The sequence below is a fragment of the Nicotiana tomentosiformis genome, chromosome 2 (genome assembly GCF_000390325.3).
Source record: "Nicotiana tomentosiformis chromosome 2, ASM39032v3, whole genome shotgun sequence".
NCBI classification, from domain to species: domain Eukaryota; kingdom Viridiplantae; phylum Streptophyta; class Magnoliopsida; order Solanales; family Solanaceae; genus Nicotiana; species Nicotiana tomentosiformis.
The window spans coordinates 37,550,328-37,574,470 of NC_090813.1; the positions used below are offsets into that span (position 1 = coordinate 37,550,328).

Sequence of the window (24,143 nt, forward strand, 5' to 3'; positions counted from 1 at the left end):
CGCATAGGGAAAATTTTCAATATTAAAAGCTGATAATAATCTCTTTTATAGTACTTGACAAATAACTTGTTTAATCAAGCTTTTTTTGGCTAAAAATATTTTTTTATATTAAAAGTGCTCTTTCTTTTTTAAAGTTAAGATGTTTTATCAAACTTTTAGAAGGAAAAAATATTTTTAGAGTAGTAGCAGATTTCATTTTTGAGAAGCAAAAAAAAATTAGCTTCTCTCTAAAATATTTTTATAAAAAATACTTTTGAAAAAAATATACTTATAGCTTATTTGGCCAAGTTTCTCTAAACCCAAAAATACTTTTTATTTATTTAAAAAGGAAGTGTTTTTTCAAAGTTGTTTAACAAGCTTTCCGAAGAAAAAAAAGTATTTTTGAGTAGAAGTAGAAACCGTTTTGAAAGAGCAAAATAAATAGTTTCTTCCCAAAAAATACTTTTGAGAAAAATACACTTACAAGCACTTTTTAAAAGTTTGATCAAATACTAATTGCTGCTCAAAAGTATTTTTAAAATTAATTAACTAAACACAAATTTTTTCTCACTAAAAAATTTTTTGAAAAAAAAATGTTTTCAAAATAAACTGAGTTAGAAGTTTCGTCTAAGAGGCTATAAAACTGACATGAAAATCACATATGGGAAAAAGGGACACCAAATATGAGCCCGTTTGGACATAATTTTTTTTTCTTTTTTTCAATTCTTTTTTATTTTTTTCTGAAATCAGAATTTGTTTATAAAATTTTCAATTTTCACTTGAAAATGTATTTTGAAAATTTTCGAAAATTTGAAAAACTCTAAAAATCTGCTTTTCAAAATTTTCACTCAAATCACTCAAAAACTTCAAAAACAACTCAAAACTATATTCAAGTCAAAACACAATTCTAAATTTCAAATACCATTTTCACTTGAAATTTTTTTCCATATTTTAGAATTTTACAATTCTTATCTCCAAAAGTCCAGTAAGTATAGTATAAAACTGAAACGAACATCAAATATGGGAGAACGGAACATCAAATATGGAAAAAAGCGTCAGCATATTACCTAAAGTCTTTTCAAGAGCCTTTACACAAACAACTATTCACGGGGTTCATGTAGCAACTTTTAAGATTTTATTAAAAAGGCAATTTTTCACAATTTAAAATAAACAAAATACTGAAGACCGTGTAGGCCTATATATTTTCCTTATACCAAACATTGAACGAAGATGTTGCATGTTGACCAATCCTACAGTGGGGCGTGGGGTTGCTCAGTTTGTCCCATTCCTTCTTATCCTACGCATCAAACCTTTGTCCCATTTCCCCTCACACTCTGCTCTTCACTGTGAAAAAGTGTAGAAGAGCCGTTTTCACCACCACAGCTTTATTCAGCTCCTAGCAGAAGAACAGAAGGTTTCACTTTCTGGGGTTCCTCAATCGGCTAAAGAAAAGATTTTTATTCTATGGTTGCGTGATTCAGCATGTGCTCTAGTGTAGAATATGATTCTACTTTTTTGACTGCCACAAAAAAAAAAAAAGAATCTGTAATCCAAGATTCAGTCTCATAGTCAGTTCTAGCTGTTTTCTTGAAAAGTAGCTCATTGCGTGAAAGTATTAGACATTCTGGGTTTTACTGTTTGTATTTTCTTGTTCTGTGTTTCTTTGTTTTAGAGTGGTGTCTTGTGAAAAGTTCGTTATCATTTAACACTGTTCAGGGTATTACTGTTCATTGCTATTTTCTTGTTTGTGATGTTTTTGTTGGGGTTTTGCTTTGTTTCTTGCATGAAAATGTGAGGTTTTTTCTTTTCCTTTTTTTTTTGTGAGTAAATGAGGGTGAGTGATGTGGGGGGCAGAGGGACCAGTAGGGTTATTTCCATTAATATGTAGATAATGTTTGAAAGAATCTTATTGGGAAGCCAAAGTAGGTAAATCACATTCAGCACAGTGTGTGTGCATTGTGCAAAGTGTGAGAAAAGGTGAAGAAATTTAAGAGAGGTTTTTTGAGGGATAATTGTTAGCTCAGCTAGAGAAATGAGTGATAGTGTAGCGATAACAGCATCATCTTTGGCCATTACTGAGAAAAAACCTCAAAGGCCTGGTGGTTGTGTGGGAATTTTCTTTCAGCTCTTTGATTGGAACCGTAGATTTGCCAAAAAGAAGCTGTTTCCAAAGAAACTGCTCTCACCAGGTTAGCTCTTACATTTCCACTCACTTTTTAAGCAAAATGGTTACTTTCTTGAGGGTAATTCTATAGATATAATTTTTTTTTTGTTTGTGTTGCATTTTTATAGCTCGGTTGAAACAAGCTTCAAAGAAGTTTGGAGGGGATGAGAAGCAACCAAAGCATCGTTTGGTACTCATTTCATGAACTATTTATTACCACATTTAGCTTTGCTTTTTGTAGACTTAGTAGTAAGGCCTGACAAGAAAGTTTATATTTTCGTTGTTTTTTGGTTCTTGTATGAACAATGTAGATAGCAAATGAGAACAGTGGAGGTTTTCCAAATGCGAAAAACAATGGGATGAGCAAATGTGAAAGCAAGCGTGAAATGAAAGCTCCAAGTTTGATTGCTAGGCTCATGGGTTTGGAATCAATGCCTACAGGACAATGTGGTAACCCCAAAAAGGCTTCATCTTCTGAAATTGGGAGCAATATGGCAGAGAAACTTGGTGCTCGACCTGGCGGATCTGATAGAGAAGATATGAATTTTGAGAAGGCTGAAATAAAGCGCGAATTGAGGCCCCAAAAGCTTCAGAAGATAGGGCTGAGCGAAAGACGCCCGGTCAGTAGATTTAGTGCTGAAGCGTTGCAGTTGAAGACTGTATTGTCAAGGCCAAGAAAACATCAGCCTAAATTGGTTTCTCCTGTAAAAAGTCCTAGAAATGTCTCTGGTAGAAATGCATCTAGGTTGATTGGGGCTGCAAGTAGGATTTTGGAGCCGGGGTTGCAAAAGAGTCGGGCGAAATGTGCTCTCACTTATCCTAAATATATTTCTCCCTTGGAAGACAAAGCAGATTTAGCAACACACCATTTGGTGGAAGGCTCTAATTCTTATGTGGATTCAAAGACTTTAAAGGGTACATCAGTGCCTTCATGTAAAAATTGTGGTTATTTGCTTCATAGTAAGAATGGTACGCTGAATGTTTCGTCACCTGTTTGTAGTTACTCTGAACCTTCTTGTGAAGGTCCAGGAAGAAATATGCCGAGGTTGCCTGTTTTCGGCAGCAGGGATCAACACGAGAGAGTTTCTGAGGGTTCGTCTTCAGACGCCACTGCAGAAATAGATGATGTATCATACTGTGCAGAACTCATATTGGGCAAGAGAACTATTAGCAGAAGTCAAATAGGGATGCACGGCACCCGCCAAGGGAGCAATGTGAAGAAGGATGTATCATGTGTCACTCATGTGCATAAGACTCAGAAGCAAAATCAAACATCTCAGAATAGAGAGAGAGGTCTTATGAAGTCTAAGCCAAGTAGTCTGCAGAGCAACAGAGTTTTAGCTGCTACAGAATCTACGAATGATACTAAAAGTTTTGTTGCACAGAATAGAAGGTTAGGTGCATCTACTACCCGATTGAGGATGCCAGCCACAGCCGACGGCTGCAAGTTTGAAACTGAAAGAAAACCTTATTCAAGGAGAAGTGATTCTCTCTCTCCGGTGCGGAAGAAGAGATTGATGAATATTTCCAGACAAGGTGAAAGTTCGACTTATGCAAATGCTAATTTGGGCAGAGAATCGAGTCCCTATTCTGACCAAACAAGTAGAAAAGATGTTGTTTTTCCGATTAGTTCTGGTGATAGGCATTCCACTAAACCGAAGTTACCATGTTTGCGCGAGAGTGGCGCAATCAATGATAATTCTGAGGGACGTAATGTTGTTTCATTTACATTTAAATCTGCAATGAATCAGAAGGCTGACATTCATGCTGAAGTCACCAAAAGGAAGTCCCAAAATGGCTCAAGTTTTGATGCTATTCCAGGGAGATCGTACTTTAAAGGAAATGATGAAACAACATGCTTGCAGAAACCCTTTCCTTTAAAAGGGGACATTTTAGGAGCACTTCTGGAGCAAAAGTTAAAGGAATTGACTAGTGAAGAAGAGTTCGCAGAAGGGGGTAGAAAAAGCACTGCTACGATCCTTCAGGAGCTAATTACTGCATTGAATGCAGAGAGACAATTTCATCTGGATAGTTTACCTCTTAGACCTAGCAGAAAAGAAGATTCGCGTGATTATGGGGGTGTGTCTTCTAGAAATACTTGCATGAATTTCCAGGTTAGCATTGCTTTAATGTTAACTGCCTGAAGTTGCAATGAATGAAATACTGAATGGTCTCTTATGAAATATATTCCTTTTTTTAGCTGGAGTGACATAAGTACCTACGGTTCTTAGAGGGTAAACAGTTTTGGACTTGTGGATAATTAATCATACATTTGATGAAACTAGTTTTCTTCCTTTGTGTGATTATATTATACTATACCAATACTTGGTGCTAGTGCAGTCAATATTACTTATAGAGAACATCTATCAAAGAACGCTTCTGTTTGGTTTGTAATATATAGAATTAGAGCACACAGAACAACCCAATAGTCAGATAACAATTTAGAAAGACTAAATCAAGCAAAGCCTAGTAATACTCTGCATTTAAATGGAGCATAGTCTTTCATACTGGTAAATTTATGCTAAATTTCATGATTGATTGATCTGGCTAATTTAACTTTAGCTGAGTGGGTTGAACTCTTCATTTCCTATGAGAGGACTTGGTAGCATTGATAGTTACTGATTGAATGCACCAAATGAGTACAATCATGGTTCTTATGCATACAAAGAACCACAATCTTGCTGATTTAGTACCATTTGATTGGATCAGATGTATAATTCTGCTTTCCCTGATTAGTTGCATAGTAACATGTTTCTCCTATGCATTCTCTTGTTTTTGATTAGAAATGAGAAGTGCACATTCTACACACACTATTCAAGTGCTTTTGGCTTCTTATTAAATGCAAAGCACAGGCAGCCGTGGAACTGTACTAATAGTAGTCAGGAAATAGCATTTCAGGATGCTAATGGTTTAGTTATTCACTATTCATCATCCACCATTTTTCCCCTCAGAAATAATAACTTCTTTCGTTGCTTTTCAAGTACACAAAAATTTAAAAATGCGCTTGCTTCAGTTTTCATCATATTCTTATTAGTCTGAATCTTATTATTGCTTTTGAAATTCTGCTCAGGCCACACTAGATTCGGCAACCAATTTAGTTGGGAATTCACTTGATATTGATAATCCTAGTCCAGGATGTGTTCTTGAAGCTAGCTTTTCAAATGACAGCTGTCTCTCCAGCAGTCCCAATAGTAGCTCGAGTATGGTCCCTCGTTCAAAGTTTACTATTTGCAAACTTTCTTTCTTTCTTTCTCTTAAAAAAAGACACCTCTGAAATTGGATTTCATTCATGCATGCTTCTAATATATGTGCTTGTTTACCTCCAGAGGACAAATTGCTTGCTGAATCTGTGGACTCTATGTATGATGAACAACTCTTTCCAGAAACTGATAGAGATCTTTCGGATTGCGCAGCCTCATTATTCAGCAGGAGGAGTTGCGGAGCACTGATCACAGACCATGTTAACAACATTTCTGGAGTGCTAAGCAAGATTGATCAGTTAAAAGGAAGCAAACTCAGTCACGCAAAAGAGGTCATTTTGAATGCTGAACTTAGTTTTGGAACTACACCTCCACTTGTAGACGATGGGTTTTCTGTGAGCCATTTTCTCGTCAATGAACTTGATATACTCTCAAGTCTTCTATGGATGACTTTTGGTCAGTTGCTCGGCTGTAACGACCCAAAGCAGATGAATCAGCTTAAAGGATTTGCCTTCGATTGTGTAGTAGAGTACCTAGACACGGCATTTGGTCGATACTCTAATTCCGGTTTCAGAACATGGACCAAACAACCATCAAGTATGACTAAAGAGATTATGATTGCTGATATTATTGAAGAGGTCAAAATGTGGACAGAATTTGTTGGTTTGATCCCTGACGAGTTAATAGAATGGGATATGAGCCATTCTTTGGGTAAATGGATAGATTTCGACATTGAAACCTTTGAGTGTGGCACTGAAGTTGATAGGCATATTCTCCAAGTATTAGTAGATGAAGTTGTTTTAGACCTCTACTGTTCTAGCTAAATTCAGATGGAACTGTTACTAGTAGCTCCTTTTGTTTCTGAGAGTTTGTAGTAGCCTATCATGTGATAACTCTGGCTTCAATAATTTCAAGCAAAGTATTTTGTACAAATCAATAGATTCTGCATCTGATTCTACTATTCATTGTACTTGCTTTTGCACCAGGATGACAGGCAAAAAATGAGAAATAATTTAAAATTTCTGAATTAACTTAAAACAACATAAGTCTCTTATGTTTTGGCCTTCAAAATGAGTGTACGAACTGTGGAAATATGCATCTTAATGGATTTTTGCCCCTTAATTTTCTGGAGGGGCTGGAAACACAATAAATTGACCACCATAGATTGAGCATTGAAAAATATCACTATTATTAAGATATTCAAATATGTTCACCAAAGAATCCACATAAGCAAAGAACTTTCTGTAGCTCCCAGTAGGTTACATCACTCCAATTTCAATCAAACACCATTGCTCTATACAACTCCAAGCCAAATATTGAAAAATCAATCTTCTATAAAAACAAAAAAGTAAACCAAAAAAACATTCGTTCAAGCAAACCAAATGTAAAAATCAAAGAATCAAAAACCCCTAAGAAAAAAGAATTCAACTGCTTCCCCCTTCTTTTCTCCTCCAAATCTTCAGATTTTTGAGACTTATAATTGTCTATATCCAAGAATAGTCTTGCCAGCAATTCTGCTGCTATTTCTTCCAACTCTATTTTCTCCATTAATAGCACTTCTTGCAACAGTAGCTAATCCCTTCAGTTCCTCAACATTTGCATAACTTTTCCTAGTAATCAAACCCCCATTTCTCTTATCCCCTGAATTCACCGATTTGCTACCTCCAATATTCCCAACTACCCCATAAAATTTCCCACTTTTTGAACCAGCTGGTGGTGGAGTTGCTGATTTCTCCTTCAAAGTTGGTAACATAGTAGGTGGCTTTCGATTTTCCTTTCTCAATGCTGATGAAAAATCAGGTACTGATTGGGTCAAAATGGATGACCCTTTTGTCCTTTTTGGTGGGGTTACAAAATTCCCTTGAAATTTGACTTGTTTCTTTGGCGGGGTTAGAACAAACACCTCATTTCTGTAATCTTTTTCTTCTTCTTCTTCTTCAGGGATTGATTGTTTCATGTGTTTAATTCGTAGTTTTTTTTCTCTAAGATCAGCATACGCTTTGTAACGAGGCCCTCTTTCCATGAGAAAGCTGTCAGTGGTAAGTTGAAGGAATTGGGGTTGATCAGAATTTGAAAACTGTGAGAGAAGAAGGGATTTTGGGTCGAGTGCAGTGTAAAGAGAATTAAGGGTTTGAGTTTGAAGCAGAGATTCACTAGTCCCTGCCATGGATGAATGAATGAGGAGTGAATGCTTAATGGAGTTTTGTGTTTGGAGTTTAAGGGGAGTTCTTGGATTTGATGAGAATTTTGTTGTTTTTCAAAAGATTTTTGAGGTTCCAACGGTCTAATAAAAGAAGCCAATAGGACTGACTTTGCTGGTGTTTTATGCTTTTTCTCCCCCTTTTGGTTTCTAACGTTCATATTGAAAAAGGTCCGAAGTCTAACTACTCTCCCGTTTTAAATTAGACGAGTTACTTTCTTTTTAGTATATTTCAAAATAAATAACATATTTTTATATTTAAAAATAATTTAACTTTAAACTCTTCATTGAGAAGCTTTTATAACCACACAAATATCATGACCCCATAAAACTTTTAACCCTTAATGTTTTGAAATCACAAATTTTAAAAATCTTCTTCTTCTTCTTAACTTCGTGCTAAGTCAAAATTGTAACGGAGGGAGTAAAACGAAGGATTTTTAGGGCACTTGTGTTTTGGGAGCAATAAAGCATATTTTTGGGATTCTATGAATCAAAGGATGGGAAATTAGCATGGGGATTAACGTTGGTATCCTATGCGAAATTTACAAAAGAAAATGCAAAGACATTGCCGTTTAAAAGAAAAGACCTTTTCTTCTCACAAGAATTTTCCAAATCGGACGGCAATTTCTCATTTGTACACGTGGATAAACCAAAATTACCACCAAAATTACCTCATTCCAACTTTGGATAAACCAAAATTACCACATTCATCCAACTTACAATTAGTATCTTCCTGGCCCCTTTTGCCGAAAAGGAAAAGAGCTATGAGCAGCGTCAATACAAGATTTTGTACAAGCAATATTAGTTTATTCGTACAGTTCAACTTCTACGTGTTTGAGCTAAGGACTTTTTAACGTAATTTCTATTGTTTTCTATCTCAAATTAATACTTATTTTTGTATCACTTCAGACGATGCAATGAAATTCTTTTACGAAGCGATGATAGATAACGTCGCTTGCTTTAGAGTCTATGTCACTACTCATTAGACATCATAGTATATACTTCTAAGTGAATTTATAAGCATGCAACCTTAAATGGAGAAAGCAACTCAATGTATTATAAACTCATTAGCAATATTTTACACAAGTCACAACTGATCAACATCATCTATCTCTTTTGGCCACTTATAATTTGACTAGAAAAAAATAACGTTTTCAGATCTCTTATATGCAAAAATAAAAATTTCTTATAAAAAAGACATAAAACTAAAAGTAAAGTTGTAAAGGACTACAAAACTGATTCTCCCCTTTCATTCTCTTGCAATTTTCTTTTTGATTGTTAAAACAGGCATGACAATGTTCCTCCACTTATAATTTCAAGCACTTTTTGACTCTCTTTTTCTAAGTCCTATACTTGTTTGCTATCATCAGTATCTTACTTGTCTTTAGTATTGGATAGAATTCACCAACCGATTTGAACTGCATTCTCAAACAAATCAACACATGGACAATGCCCTGACATAGTAACATAAGCACGCTATCCTCTCCTACCTTGGCGAACTGAGATATACCAATTACGGAAGGTTGATAACACTTAAGTGAAGGTGTATACCGTGTACATATACAACACAAGATTATCAGATGGTTTTATTCACCTTTCTTTTATTTAACTTTTGGTAGGTTACAAACAAATCTAGTATCGAGGTGAATAAATATTGTAAACAAATCTAGTGTTGAGGCGAATTTACACTAGATTTGTTTATAAAACCAGTAAATGGCAGCATCAACAACAACTCAGTTAAATCCACAAGTGGGGTCTGGAAGGGTAGAATGTACGTAAACCTTACTCCTAGATAAACTGTTTTTGAGAGACCCTCAGCTCAAGATGAAAATAGACAATAGAATCCGTGACGGCAACAAAAATCGAAAAAATAATATAAGCATCGTAGGAAACAGAAAATAGATAGAAAAGCAAAACTAGTAAATGGCATAAAATGAAAAGCATGGGAATAGGCCATTCTAATTTGTGGCTAGATATTAAAGAACCTGCTTCATCTGTGCCACGAACACAAGCTCTGGGTTCTTGTCATCCATTGATATGCAACCTCAAGGTTAGTGGCAAAAGAGATCTCTGCAGGGTTTTGATTCTGGTTGTCATAATTCTCAGTCAGAATATTAGCATTGTGAGCAGCATTATACCCTCTTTTCTTCTGTCTGAAATTTTGAGGATACCCCACAAGTTTATAACAAATTTCTTTTGTATGGCCTTTCAATTTGCAGTATTCACATTGAAGTTCTTCTTGAACCTTTGATTTTGTCCACCTCCACCATTTCTGGTATATATAGCAACTTCAAAGTTTCGTACAGGATTAGCTCCAAGAATTCCTGAATTGGCTGCTATAGACCTTTGACTTTCATCACTCACTATCAAGGCATAGGACTGATTCACAGTAGGTAGAGGTGGCTTCATTAGGATTTGGCTTCTTGCTTGTGAATAAGAATCATTTAACCTCATTAAAAATTGGTACAACCTCAACTTCTGTAGATAGTTAACAAAATCTCTTGATTTGGGACAATCGCACCCAGGTGCGGGGACTAAAGCTTCAAATTCCTCCCAAAGATCTTTAAGTTTTGACAAATAAACCGAGACAGATGCAGAGCCTTGAGTTAATGTGGCTATTTCTTTAGGCAAATTAAAAGTTCTTGAGCCATCAACTTTATTAAATCTCTCGGCTAAGTCTTCCCAAACTGTTTGTGCACTAGAGGCATACATAATTCCTCCAAGAAGATCTTTGGCCACTGAATTCATAAGCCGAGATAGAACAATGGCATTTACTCTTTCCCAATGATTTTTCATAGAATCTGGGAATCTATCTTTACTGCATGTACCATCAACCATACCTAATTTGTTCCTACCCAATAGAGCAACCCGCATAGACCTATTCCAAATAGAGTAATTTTCAATACCTGCTAGCTGAAATGAGATGATTTGAATTCCGCTAACATCTGCAGGTGAGAGTAACAGTGGATGATTATAATCGATCCATGTCAGTTGATTCATCTGATTTCCAGAATTAAGATTTGGAGTTTCTTCAGTTGTCCCCATTTTCGTCTTTCTTGTTTCTTTCTCAAAGATTTAACACCCAACTGTGAAGAATTTAGACGAACAAAATTTCACCAAGTAAATTTCAGAGAAGAATGATTGCGGAAGAAAATTTTCAGATCAAGAGCTTCGATTTCACGAGCAAAAGCTCCGATACCATGTTGATAATTGAGGAAGAAGAAAGAGTACAAAGATGATAGAGAGAAAGAGAATGAAAATGATTTATTAGAAATTGTTGTATTCTAAGTACACTATGATGGCCCCTTTTTTATACTTAGTTAATTTAACTACTAACCTAACAACTAACTTATTTAATAATTATTAATCTGCCCTTATATTATTTAACATGGTCAGAATACTAATGTCATAAACCAGTCTGCTTGTGGAAATCAAGTATCCTATAATCAAGGACGGGAAGCAGTTGCAAGCCAATTGGGAAATTATACATTCACAAAGGACCAATATGATCAGATTGTTCAGCTATTGAACAAAGGAGGAATCTCAACAATCACCAACAATGAAGATTCAACTGAAAATGTAACAGGTACTGATACAACATTATTGATTTCAAATGGTTCACAGAAATGGATTATAGACACTGGTGCAACCAACCATATGGTATCTAATACTAACCTTCTGAATAAGTCTACAATAGTTCAGACAGTCGATCCTAAGAAAGTTATGTTACCCAATGGTGACGTGTCTCTAGTCACACACAGAGGGAGAAAGTTCAATTTCCGACAAAACCACTATAACTAATGTATTTCATGTGCCTCAATTTAAGTACAATCTTCTTTCAGTTTCAAAAATGACTAAAGAACTTCAATGTATTGCAACATTCTTCCCTGACTTTTGTGTTTTCCAGGATCTCTTCACCGGGAAGGTGAGGGAGATTGGTAAAGAAGAAAGAGGATTGTACATACTATTAGCTCGACTGGCAAGGAATAGGCAAAATGATGTGTATGCTGCAAAGGGATTGACTACAAGTGAAGTAAGTCAGATCAATGTGGAGTTATGGCATCAGAGATTTGGACATGTGTCTGTTTTAGTTCTTAAGAAAATACTGCCTATTAGTGTACAGAATATCAGAGATAAAGTAGATAAATGCACAATTTATCCTTGTGCTAAACAAACTAGATTGCAGTTTCCTTCTAGTGATATCAGAAGTGTATGCTGTTTTGATTGGATTCATGTAGACCTATGGGGTCCTTATAGAGTAGCTACTTTTGATGGCAACAAGTACTTTCTAACAGTTGTAGATGATTACAGTAGAATGACATGGGTGTTTCTACTTAAACAGAAATCAGATGTATATCAGTGTTTACAATATTTCTTCAGCTTTGTCAAGACTCAATTTAATAAGGTGATCAAGATTATTAGAACAGACAATGACACAAAGTTTGTAAATTTTTTTTGTGAACAATTGTTCAAGAATCTTGGGATGATTCATCAAAGAACCTGTGCTTACACCCCTCAACAGAATGGGGTTGCAGAAAGAAAGCATAAACATATTTTAGAAGTAACAAGAGCTATAAGACTGCAAGCTCATATCCCTATTAGGTTCTAGGGTCACTGCATTCTGGCTGCAGTATATATAATTAACAGGTTACCTAGCTCAGTAATTGCAAATATATCTCCTTATGAAAGGCGACATAATAGAAAACCATCTCTAAGTCACTTAAGAGTGCTAGGCTGCCTGTGTTTTGCAAAAGTAATTCAGGAACAGGACAAGCTAATGTCTAGATCAAAAGTGTCTGTGCATATGGGATACTCAGAAGTTCACAAAGGCTATATATTATAAGATCTAGATAATAGATCCTTCTTCATCAACAGAGATGTAATATTCAAAGAAAACATCTTTCCATTTAGAAGAACAACTTCCACCCCACACCTGTGTTTATAGACACTACACCAACTGTAAGTTCATATATGGACAATTCAGAAATTCTTTTTGAGACTATCTCAGATCAGCAGACTAACACACAAACTAATGCAGACTACAGTAATGACAATACAGGTAGTCCATCTATAGCAGCTGATACTACAGCAGAAAGTTATAATCCTCAATCAGTTCATGATCTCCAAAACCACAGTATGACTGAGGGGGAGCCACAAGTACAACAAAACAATCAAAGTGTATCTACTAGAGTTCATACCAGAAATCAAGCCAACTCAGACCAACCTACAGTCAGGAAGTACAACAGAGATAAACAGCCACCAGTATGGTTGAAGGACTTTGTGTCCTTGAATATTCATCAAGAGGTACCTTATGCCTTAAATATGTACATAAGATATGATCATTTATCTCTTAAATATCAAGCTTTTACTGCTACCTTCTCATCAACTATTGAACCCACTACATACACTGAAGCAAGTAAAGATCCAAGATGGATACAAGCTATGGAAGAAGAAATAAAAGCACTAGAAGTTAATAGTACCTGGACATTAGTCACATTACCTGAGGGAAAGAAACCTATAGGATGCAAGTGGATATATAAAATTAAGTACAAGGCATCGGGAGAGATAGAGAGGTTTAAGGCTAGACTAGTAGCAAAAGGATATAGTCAACAAGAGGGTATTGACTATCAAGAAACTTTTTCACCAGTGGTGAAAATGGTAACTGTTAGAACCATATTAGCACTGGCAGCAGCCAAGCAATGGCATATACACCAAATGGATGTATACAATGTCTTTCTACATGGTGATCTACTTGATGAAATCTACATGGATTTACCACAAGGATTTAGAGGTCAGGGGGAGAAGAAAGTATGCAGACTCACTAAATCCTTGTATGGGCTAAAACAAGCCCCAAGGCAATGGAACTTAAAACTATCTTAAGCTCTTCTGAAATTACAGTTCAAACAAAGTCAATTTGATCATTCTTTATATATAAGAAAGACAGATGAAGGTATGGTTTTGGTGCTGATCTATGTTGATGATATGTTAGTTACAGGAAGCAATTTAAAGCTGATTCAAGACACTAAAACTTCCCTACAAAACATCTTCAAGATGAAGGATTTAGGAGAGTTAAGATATTTTTTGGGACTAGAGTTTGCTAGATCCAGTAAAGAGATCGTTATGCATCAGAGAAATTATGCTTTAGAACTTATAGCAGAAGTTGGACTAACTGCAGCTAAACCATCGACTACGCCAATTGATACCAATGTTAAGCTCACAACTAAACAGTATGATGAGCACACTTCAAAGAATGACAGATCAATTGAAGACTCTACACTAGATCAGACAACTTATCAAAGGTTAATAGGTAAACTCTTATACCTAACTGTTACTAGACCAGATATAGCTTATGGAGTTCAAACTCTAAGTCAATTCCTTCAGCAACCAAAGAAATCTCATATGGAAGGTGCCTTAAGAATTGTGAAATTTGTGAAAAACAATCCAGGACAAGGTATATTATTATCAAGTCAACATAGCAACACTGTCACAACATATTGTGATGCAGACTGGGCAGCTTGCCCAGTCACTAGGAGATCTGCTACAGGTTTTTTGCAAGGTGGGCAATTCTCTAGTATCTTGGAAGTCCAAAAAGCAAACTATTATATCAAGAAGTTCTGCAGAAGCAGAATACAGAAGCTTAGCTGCAACAGTAGCAGAGTTGACAAGGCTACTGGGAATGTTGAAAGAAATTGATGCAGAAGTTAAACTGCCAGTAGACATTTTCTCTGATAGCAAAGCAGCCATTCAAATTGCTGCCAACCCAGTCTATCATGAGAGAACCAAGCATATAGAGATCGACTGTAACTTCATAAGGGAAAAAATTCAACAAGGACTGGTCTGCACAAAGTATATACCTACCAATGATCAACCTACAGATTTGCTCACAAAAGGATTGAGTAAAGTACAGCATGCATATTTGAGTTCCAAGTTAGGTGTTTTGACATCTTTACACCACCTAACTTGAGGGAGAGTGTTAAATAATATAAGGGCAGATTAGTAATTGTTAAATAAGTTAGTTGTTAGGTTAGTAGTTAAATTAACTAAGTATAAAGGGGCCATCATAGTGTACTCAGAATACAACAATTTCTAATAATTCATTTTCATTCTCTCTCTCTGTCATCTCCGTACTCTTTCTTCTTCCTCAATTATCAACAACTGCGTCACAAGCTTACTGGTTCACTTCATGCAATAATCAAAAAGATCTATCGTTCTAAGAGAAGAGAAAAGTAAAATAGCAAAACCTGTAGCCGCACATTGTTAACATGCTCAATAACAAAATTGCAACTGTAAGAGGGAACAAATAAAAATTCTATACTTTTAAATAAGTCTATTCTACAAGTGTTTACAAAAGCTGCATCACCTGCATGCCAGCATGAAACTATAAGCATTACTCAGAGTCCAAATACTTTCTAAGTGGACTCCCAGTGCAACGCTCAACTAACTAGACTTAAGTTATCACGTAAATTGTGTGGTCTTTTATACCTTCATTCTAGTTTCATTTCATCAAACTTTGTGATACTTGTATTTCTGCCCTATATTAAATCGCGAGATTCTACTGCCAAAGCCTTCCAATACTACCGTCCTGACAGCCTCAACTCCTTGATCAAGTGCTGCATACACCTGCTCATGTACAACAAGAAAAACATGTAAACCATGATTGAACAACATGATCTCACATTTTTATTCTTGCTTAGGTTTAATTTTGTCTCATGGATAAGTAGGGAGAGTGGCAGACGTAATGAAGGAAGGGAGAAACCAACTGACAGTTCCTCGCAATTCTTCATATGCATACACAAAGGAAGAAAAATATTTAGCTATACCTAGCACCACCTTATTCTGATGTCTGTTTTACAAGAAGAGATGTACATTTTGCAGAACAAGTATCAAGAAGGAATATAAGGGGATCATGTATGATAATGAATTTTAACGGACTACTTGACTCATTCATTGGAATGCTTTTCAGGATGAAATAAGATAAATAGTCTTTGACAAGTATCAAGAAGCTAAATACCTGTTTCCGCTCTGTATCACTAAATTTCTGTAAAAGATATGCCTTCATGTCCATAGTTCCAGGTGGATTTCCAATACCTACATACATATAAGGAATAAATGCTTTTGAGCTTGGGATTTATAGAAGCTATTTATTTTTTTGGGGGGGAAAAGGTAACGTACACCTATATTAATAAATCTTCAGCACAAAGCTTGTGCTGGGAGCCAAAAGGGGTCATTACAAAAATACAAAAAATTATAATCCTTGCTCTTCTTAGAAGGAACTTTTATTAATATAAGAACATGCATTGTATTGGTAAATATGTCAGTATGGTTTCACAAGAAATGATTAGCACTCAGGACAAACCTATGCAAAATCGTGGAAATTCCCGGCGACCATCCAAATGCTCCATTACACTTTTCACCCTGCAAAATGAATAATCCATAAAACATGATTTTCTGTAACTGAATATGAGTTCCTGAAAAACTTAAGCATTAGACAGTATCAATCTGCTAATACTACACATAGTACAACATATCTTAAGCCAGTGATAGAGATTTGACTACGAAAAGTCAATACCCATTATGGTGGCCATGTCCTCCTTTAGGCTGAAGCCTCAGAACACCATTTGGTAAGCTCATCTCATCGTAAACCTACAAGGATGAGTAAGAAAATGTACTTTAAATGATGGAAATACATATTTTGATTCACACATATACACTGTGACATTCACCCTCAACTATCAAGTGGCAAAGAAAGTATTATCTTCTGCAACAATCTCATAATATTAGTTGCAGAAATCATACCAGAAGGATGTGGCGCAGTGGAACCTGATAATATGCAGCAAGCGGTCCGACCTAATAAGATACAAAAAATAAAGTAAGGTTGGATTAGGCCCATATTTACCAAAGAGGTATATAAGCCCCACCACACCCACCAGGAAAAAAAAAGCCACTCAATAGTCAAGAAACCAAAAGAAAAAAAACTACAAAGGACTACAAGGGAAAGAAGAAGAAAAGAACTGAAGGAAAAAATATTAAGCGACTTTCAGATGTCAAACTAAGTAACAACCAGAAAATTTATACCATAACACCTACAATATGACGTACCCTACACAAATCATAATGAACCATCAGCAACATTTATTTTGTGTTGTTGTCAGTTGGTCGCACTCCAGTCAGTTATATTAATATTTGTTATTTCCGAGTTTAGACCTTTGCTTGTCTGTAGTTGCGTTTTGTGTGTAGACCACCGTAGATATAGCTGTTGTGGTTTGTAATGGCAGAGTAGGGTCATGTCCTCGGGGTGGGCGGGGGGAGGGGCGGAGGGGCGGACACGGGTCATGTGGTGGGACGGGGGCCAGAGGGGGTAAAGGCTACAAGGGAGCTTGTAGGTTGAGGATTGGATCGTGGAATATAGGGACACTGACGGGTAAGTTTATAGAGCTGGCGAAGATTCTCCAGAAGAGGAAGGTCAATATAGCTTGTGTTCAGGAGACCAGGTGGGTAGGATCGAAGGCGAGGAATGCGGACGGGTTTAAATTGCGGTACTCCGGACGCGTGAAGGCAAGAACGGAGATGGTATTTTGGTGGATAGGGAGCTCAAGGAGTCAGTGGTAGAGGTTAGGCGGGTGAATGACAGATTGATGGCAATTAAGGTAGTAGTTGGAGGGAGCAGGAGCACTCTGAATGTCGTTAGCGCTTACGCACGGCAAGCGGGCCTGGACGAGGAAGTTAAGAGGCGCTTGTGGGAGGGGTTGGATGAGGTGGTGGAATGACGTGGTCCAAGGTAAAGTGGAAGCAAAGAAAGTGGCGTACCTTTCGTTAGTGGAGAGCACCGACGAGGAGCAGAGGAGAGCGAACAGAGTAAGGTATAAGAAAGCTAGGAAGGAGGCGAAATTAGTGGTCACAGAGGCTAAGAATGTTGTGTTTGGTCGGTTGTACGAGGAATTGGGGGGTAAAGGTGGGGACAAGAAGTTATTTCGGCTGGCCAAGCGAGAGAGAGAGAAAGGCTCGTGACCTAGATCAAGTGAGGTGCATCAAAGACGAGGAAGGTAGAGTGTTGACGGAGGAATTCCAGATTAAGCATAAATGGCAGACGTACTTTCATAAACTTCTGAATGAAGAGGGGGGGGCGGTAACATCATGCTGGGGGAGTTGGGGCACTCCGAGAGTCTCTGAGACTTTAGGTACTGTAGGCGTATTAAGATGGAGGAGGTAGTGGGAGTTGTGTGTAAGATGAGTCGGGGCAAAGCGACCGGACCTGACGAGATTCCAGTAGAATTTTGGAGGTATGTGGGTAGAGCAGGCTTGGAGTGGCTGACTGAGCTGTTTAATGTTATTTTCAGGACGAAGAGAATGCCAGATGAGTGGAGATGTAGTATGATGATTCCGTTGTACAAGAACAAAGGTGATATCCATAATTGTTGTAACTATAGGGGCATCAAGTTGTTAAGTCATACCATGAAAGTTTGGGAGAGGGTGGTGGAAGGGAGGGTAAAGAAGGCGGTGCCTATTTCTGAAAACCAGTTCGGATTCATGCCGGGACGTTCTACTACGGAAGCTATCCACATTATCAGGAGGTTGGTGGATCAGTACATGGATAGGAAGAGGGATTTGCACGTGGTGTTTATTGACCTAGAGAAGGCATACGACAAGGTCCCTAGGGATGTTCTGCATCTAAATGCCTGGAGGTGAAAGGGGTGCCGGTAACTTACATTAGATTGATAAAGGATATGTACGATGGAACTAAGATTCGGGTCAGGACTGCGGGAGGTGACTCAGAGCTTTTTCCGGTGGTTATGGGGTTGCACCAAGGATCTGCGCTTAGCCCGTTCTTATTTTCCCTAGCGATGGACGCCCTAACACACCATACTCAAGGTGAGGTGCCATGGTGTATGTTATTCGCTGATGATATAGTTTTGATTGATGAGACGCGAGGCGGCGTAAATGAGAGACTGGAGGTTTGGAGGCAGGTCCTGGAGTCCAAAGGTTTCAAGTTGAGTAGACTAAAACGGAATATCTGGAGTGTAAGTTCAGCAACGTGACGGGGGAAGCGGACAGGGTAGTGAGGCTCGACTCACAAGTCATCCCCAAGAAAGAAAGTTTCAATTACCTAGGGTCTATTATCCAGGGAGATGGGGAGATCGACGAGAATGTCACGCATCGTATTGGGGTGGGGTGGATAAAATGACGGTTAGTGTCTGGAGTCTTGTGTGACAAGAAGGTGCCACTGAAACTTTAAGGTAAGTTCTACAAAGCGATGGTTAGACCGGCTATATTGTATGGGGTTGAGTGTTGGCCAGTGAAGAATTCACATATCCAGAAGATGAAAGTAGCCGAAATGAGGATGTTGAGATGGATGTGCGAGCATACTAAACTGGATAAGATAAGGAATGAAAATATTCGGAAGAGGGTGGGCGTTGCTCCCGCGGACGACAAGATGCGAGAAGCGAGGCTTAGGTGGTTCGGGCACGTGCGGAGGAGAACCATAGATGCCCCGGTTAGGAGGTGCGAGCGGTTGGCTTTGGCAGGTACGAGAAGAGGTAGAGGGCGGGCTAAGAAGTATTGGGACGAGGTGATCAGGCAGGACATGGTGCGACTTCAGAAGACATGGTTCTTGATAGAAACGTGTGGAGGTCGAGCATTAGGGTTGTAGGCTAAGGGGTAGTCGAGAGTTTTTCCCTCTTTGTACCGGGTAGTCTGATAGAGTTTTGTCTAGGTCTGTTAGCGGTCTATGTTGTGTTCACATTATTTTGTTGTTTTGCATAGTTTTGTGTTATTGCCCTTTCACTTATTTGTTGTCTCTTATGATGTTGTTATTACCTTTCTGGCTTCTTTTGTTGTTACAGACCTTTTCTTTTCTGATATTATTGTCTCTTCTGTTGAGCCGAGGGTCTCCCGGAAATAGCCTCTCTACCTTTCCGGGGTAGGGGTAAGGTCTGCGTACACTCTACCCTCCTCAGATCCCACTAATGTGATTTTACTGGGTATTGTTGTTGTTGTTGTACTCCAGTCAGTTATACATGTGAGACGAGACACAGCAAAAGAAATTGAAAAATCAAGAGAAAGCAGCACAGTTGCTCTAGAATCCCTGCCTTTGGGCTAGTTATGGAATAATATTTAGCAAGTGGAAGTATTGACAGAGCAGCTTTCTTTTTCATTCTAAGGCAATACTTCAACGCACCGACAAGTCTGACAAAGTTCAGTAAATTGAGAATTGCAAAATATGTCTGAATTCATAGTATATTCTACATCACTCCTGCATTTCCGCACAACATTTGCTAGCATGATAGAGGCTAAAAAATGTGAACTTTGGTCCAAAATCAGAAATGAGTATCCTTTCACAGGTCACCCTTAATGTGGCTACTCAAACAGTACATGTAAACTCAACTCTTATCCATGGATATCCTTTGTAGTTTATCCAGCGTTATGCATCAGATTAGGTCAAAAATATTCACAACCAATTACCCTATGCAGGTGTCAATACATTGCAGAGGGGAGCTGGCTAAGTGGAGATGAAGGTCCAACAAATCATCCATACAATAGAAATTAGATAGTTGATCAAAGAACCTGATATGTGTTTCAGCACTATTTAAGAGGTAGATGCACAAGTTTAAGGGACACCGTTTACTACAAGTAGAAGCTGATTTAAGAAGAGACATTGAGTCTAATAAGTAGACTTTCATGAAGAACCTGTATACGAGGCAGAGATAAGCCTAATTAAAAATTGAAGGTGACACAACCAATTACTTGTTATCATCTGTGACAATATAACTTAGCCACATCTTTGTCGTATTCTTATTCTAAGAAGGAAGGCTAAAAGTAACCTCTTGACACCGTGCAAATAAAGTAGCTGATATTAGCAAATGCCCATGTCAATTGGAACAGTAGAGAACGTATACGCTTAATCCATAGAGGAAAACTATTTGAATTGTCCAAATGCCCATTGAGTACTGAATGCTTTAATTTTTAAATAACTAATGGTTCTAAAAGTTTTGCAGACACATTAAATAACTAAACAACAATAGCTTCTGAATACATACCGATTCTCCACTGAAATTCATGTAGGCCTGAGGCTTTGCCAATACCACAGGTACCTCCCCTATAGAACCTGTACCGAACACAGAAATAAGTACCCATCAAAACTTGCAAATGGTAGGGGTAACACTTATTAAGACAACTAGAAGTAGAATAATCACCTATTCCTATTAAAGCCTTCGACTGTATTGTGTTTAATAAGATGCCTTCCTCTTGAGAAACTCGATCAATCATTTCAAAACCAACCTAATTGACAAAACCCCATAATACAAAAAAACAAGAAAAATGCATTCTTTAAAGAACAAAGTCAGTGAAAGAGCAAATTGAACTTTGAAAAAAAAAAAAAAAAGGAACAGAGGCTTTGGGTATAAGTAAATTACATTGTGGCGAGTCCCATGATACTTGTTACCAGGATTTCCCAATCCAACAATTAACCAAGGAGTGTACTCAACCTTAACCCCATTAGGCTCTGGGAGTGAAGCTGAAACTCTAAGCCTTGTGGGAACTAAAGGCCTTTGATAACAAGGGATTCTTGAATATGATATACTGCAACTTTTTGGGACAGATACTGCTTGCAACATTGACCTGATAACATTGGGGGAAAAACGTACAATTAAAGGTAGTAGAATCGAAAATCAAAATCATAAGTTGGGGAAGATAAAAAAAACATATCAATTCTTAACATACCTCAGGTGGATTCTGAAGAAGAGGAATGAGGGGAAAGAGAAGTTGTTGTTCTTTCCAGAAAAAATCGATGAAAACGGGGGAAATAAAGGATTCGAGGCTGCTGAAGAAGAGACTGTGTTTACAGAGTGACGTTGCCCGCCACCACCATTTATGGTTCTTTTCTTTGGATAGAGCTGATATTTTACGGATATGATACGCATAATTATTAAACGTTACTTAAAAGCATATACTTGTTATAAAATAAATACAATAAAGTAAATATAATTATAGAGAAATACAATTACAGAGAGAAACTGATATATTATTCAAACTTAAAATTTATGTACATAATAAACTGAATTCTCCTCTATTTATAGAAGAAAGAAAGTTGTTGTATAAGTTGTTATTTAAGTTGCTTGTAAGCTGCTGTATAAGCTACTTGTAAACTGATGTGTAAGCTGCTACTCTAAGTTGTTGTGCCAAATATAGATAATCTTCTACCATGGGTAATATTAATCCATAACGGAGTATCGAAAGGATAAGCTTCTTCAGGAGGCTTGTTTCCAATAGAGTATTAAATAGATAAATATATTTTGCGGCGGAGTCTCATATGGATAAGCTTCTTCAGGAAGCTTATTTACAACGGAGTACTAAATGAACATCCATAATATAATATATTTATAACACTCCCCCTTGGATATTCATTAAAAGACAATGTGCCTCATTAAAACCTTATTAGGAAAAAATCTCGTGGGAAAAAAAATCCTAGTAAAGGAAAAAGAGTACACATATTTAGTAATACGCATTGCTAGCTGCCTCATTAAAAATCTTATAAGTAAAACCCTGTGGGAAAAAATCTTAGTAAGGAAAAAAGAGTACATCGCGTATTTTACTCCCCCTGATGAAAACCTTGTTTTAAATATTTAAATCCCCGCATTCCAATTTTGTATACCATCTTCTCAAAAGTTGATGTTGGTAAAGATTTAGTGAATAAATCTGTCGGATTGTCACTTGGATTGATTTGTTGCACATCAATATCACCATTTTTCTGAAGATCGTGTGTGTAGAATAATTTTGGTGAAATGTGCTTCATTCTATCTCCTTTTATAAATCCCCCCTTCAATTGGGCTATGCATGCAGCATTGTCTTCGTATAAAATTGTGGGTCTTTTCTCACATTCCAAATCACATTTTTCTCGAATAAAATGAATTATTGATATCAACCATACGCATTCCCTACTTGCTTCATGAATAGCTGTTATTTCAGCATGATTTGAAGAAGTAGTAACAATAGATTGCTTTGTGGAGCGTCATGATATGATAGTACCTCCACATGTAAAAACGTATCCGGTTTGAGATCTAGCTTTATGGGGATCAGATAAATAACTTGCATCTGCATAACCAACAAGATCTGCACTATCTTTGTTAGCATAAAAGAAACCCATATCAAGAGTTCCCTTTAAATATCGCAATATGTGTTTAATCTCGTTCCAATATCTCCGTGTATGAGAAGAACTATATCTTGCTAGTAAATTAACAGAAAATGCTATGTCAGGCCTTGTAGCATTAGCAAGATACATTAGTGCACCAACTGCACTAAGATAGGGTACTTCGGGATCAAGGAGTTCCTCATCCTCTTTTTGAGGTCGGAACAAATCTTTATTCACTTCAAGTGATCGAACAATTATTGGTGTACTCAATGGGTGCGCTTTGTCCATGTAAAAGCGTTTTAAGACCCTTTCTGTATAGGCAGATTGATGGATAAAGATCTCGTATGCTAAATGTTCAATTTACAAACCAAGACAAATTTTTTCTTTCCAAGATCTTTCATCTCAAATTCTTTCTTAAGATATTCAATTGCCTTTTGGAGCTCTTTTGAAGTTCCAACAAGATTTATGTTAGCAATATAAACAGCAAGTATAACAAATTCTGAAGTCATTTTCTTTATAAAAATACATGGACAAATAACATCATTTTTTGTAACCCTCTTTCAGCAAATATTCACTGAGGCGATTATACCACATGCGCCCAGATTGCTTTAAACCGTACAAAGATCTTTGTAATTTGATTGATACATTTCCCGAGATTTTGAATATGCTTCAGGCATTTTAAATCCTTCAGGGATTTTCATGTAAATTTCATTATCAAGTGACCCGTACAGATAAGCTGTAACCATATCCATTAGATGTATTTCAAGTCTTTCACGTAAGGCTAAACTGATGAGATATCGAAATGTTATGGCATCCATAACTGGTGAATATGTTTCTTCATAATCGACTCCAGGTCGTTGTGAGAATCCTTGTGCAACAAGGCGAGCCTTGTATCTTTCAACTTCATTTTTATCATTCCTTTTTCGCACAAAAACCCATTTATGACCAACTGGCTTTATATCAGCAGGTGTTTGGACTACTGATCCAAAGACCTATCTTTTAGCAAGTGACTTCAATTCTGATTGAATTGACTCTTGTTATTTTGGCCAATCAGATCTTTGTCGACATTATTCGATAGATCGGGGTTCAAGATTCTCACTATCTTGCATAATGTTAAGTGCAACATTATATACAAAAATATTATCCACCACTATTTCAGATCGATTTAAATTAATCTCATCACCAGTAGAACTTATTAAAAGTTCCTCACTCACTTGAGTCTCGGGTTCATTGATTTCTTCAGGAATCTCAGAACTAATCAGATTTTGGGTCTCTTTAGGAGATCCCTTCATAATATCATTTTGATCATTTGTCAATTTTCTTTTTCTAGGATTTCGATCCTTAGAACCCAAAGGTCTACCACGCTTCAGGCGTGTTTTAGGTTCACTAGCTCTCATGTTAGTAAATGGTCCTGCTGGGACATCAATTCGGATAGGTACATTCTCTGCAGGGATATGCGACTTAGTTATCCTTTTC

The 24,143-nt window shown here is 37.2% G+C and overlaps 4 protein-coding genes across 5 annotated transcripts; 1 reads left to right on the forward strand and 3 right to left on the reverse strand.

Annotated features, from left to right (window-relative positions):
• The first annotated feature begins 1,165 nt into the window (after positions 1-1,165).
• LOC104104419 (uncharacterized) lies at positions 1,166-6,280 on the forward strand. Of its 2 annotated transcripts, none has more exons than XM_009612499.4 (5): positions 1,166-2,168; positions 2,272-2,333; positions 2,455-4,257; positions 5,214-5,343; positions 5,557-6,280. In XM_009612499.4, exons 1-5 carry the CDS (start codon positions 2,012-2,014, stop codon positions 6,165-6,167), a joined length of 2,763 nt encoding a protein of 920 aa, XP_009610794.1. In that variant the 5' UTR covers positions 1,166-2,011; the 3' UTR covers positions 6,168-6,280. The 2 variants fall into 2 exon arrangements, with proteins under 2 accessions (XP_009610794.1, XP_070051263.1); XM_070195162.1 differs by having other exon boundaries at positions 1,168-2,168; positions 5,470-6,280.
• A 228-nt stretch (positions 6,281-6,508) lies between these two features.
• Positions 6,509-7,638, reverse strand: LOC104104420 (uncharacterized). Its single transcript, XM_009612500.4, has one exon. It carries the CDS (start codon positions 7,508-7,510, stop codon positions 6,818-6,820), a length of 693 nt encoding a protein of 230 aa, XP_009610795.1. The 5' UTR covers positions 7,511-7,638; the 3' UTR covers positions 6,509-6,817.
• Positions 7,639-9,751: 2,113 nt separating this feature from the next.
• On the reverse strand, positions 9,752-10,588 carry LOC138904635 (uncharacterized). The gene has a single exon (XM_070193140.1). The coding sequence runs from the start codon at positions 10,586-10,588 to the stop codon at positions 9,752-9,754; it is 837 nt and encodes a 278-aa protein (XP_070049241.1).
• A 4,246-nt stretch (positions 10,589-14,834) lies between these two features.
• Positions 14,835-21,428, reverse strand: LOC104104421 (chloroplastic group IIB intron splicing facilitator CRS2-B, chloroplastic). Its single transcript, XM_009612501.4, has 9 exons — positions 21,260-21,428; positions 20,953-21,157; positions 20,734-20,818; positions 20,578-20,645; positions 16,340-16,390; positions 16,113-16,186; positions 15,900-15,958; positions 15,555-15,631; positions 14,835-15,163 (listed from the first exon to the last, which is right to left on the reverse strand). The coding sequence occupies exons 2-9, from the start codon at positions 21,151-21,153 to the stop codon at positions 15,047-15,049; spliced, it is 732 nt and encodes a 243-aa protein (XP_009610796.1). The 5' UTR covers positions 21,154-21,157; positions 21,260-21,428; the 3' UTR covers positions 14,835-15,046.
• Between the last annotated feature and the right edge of the window lie 2,715 nt (positions 21,429-24,143).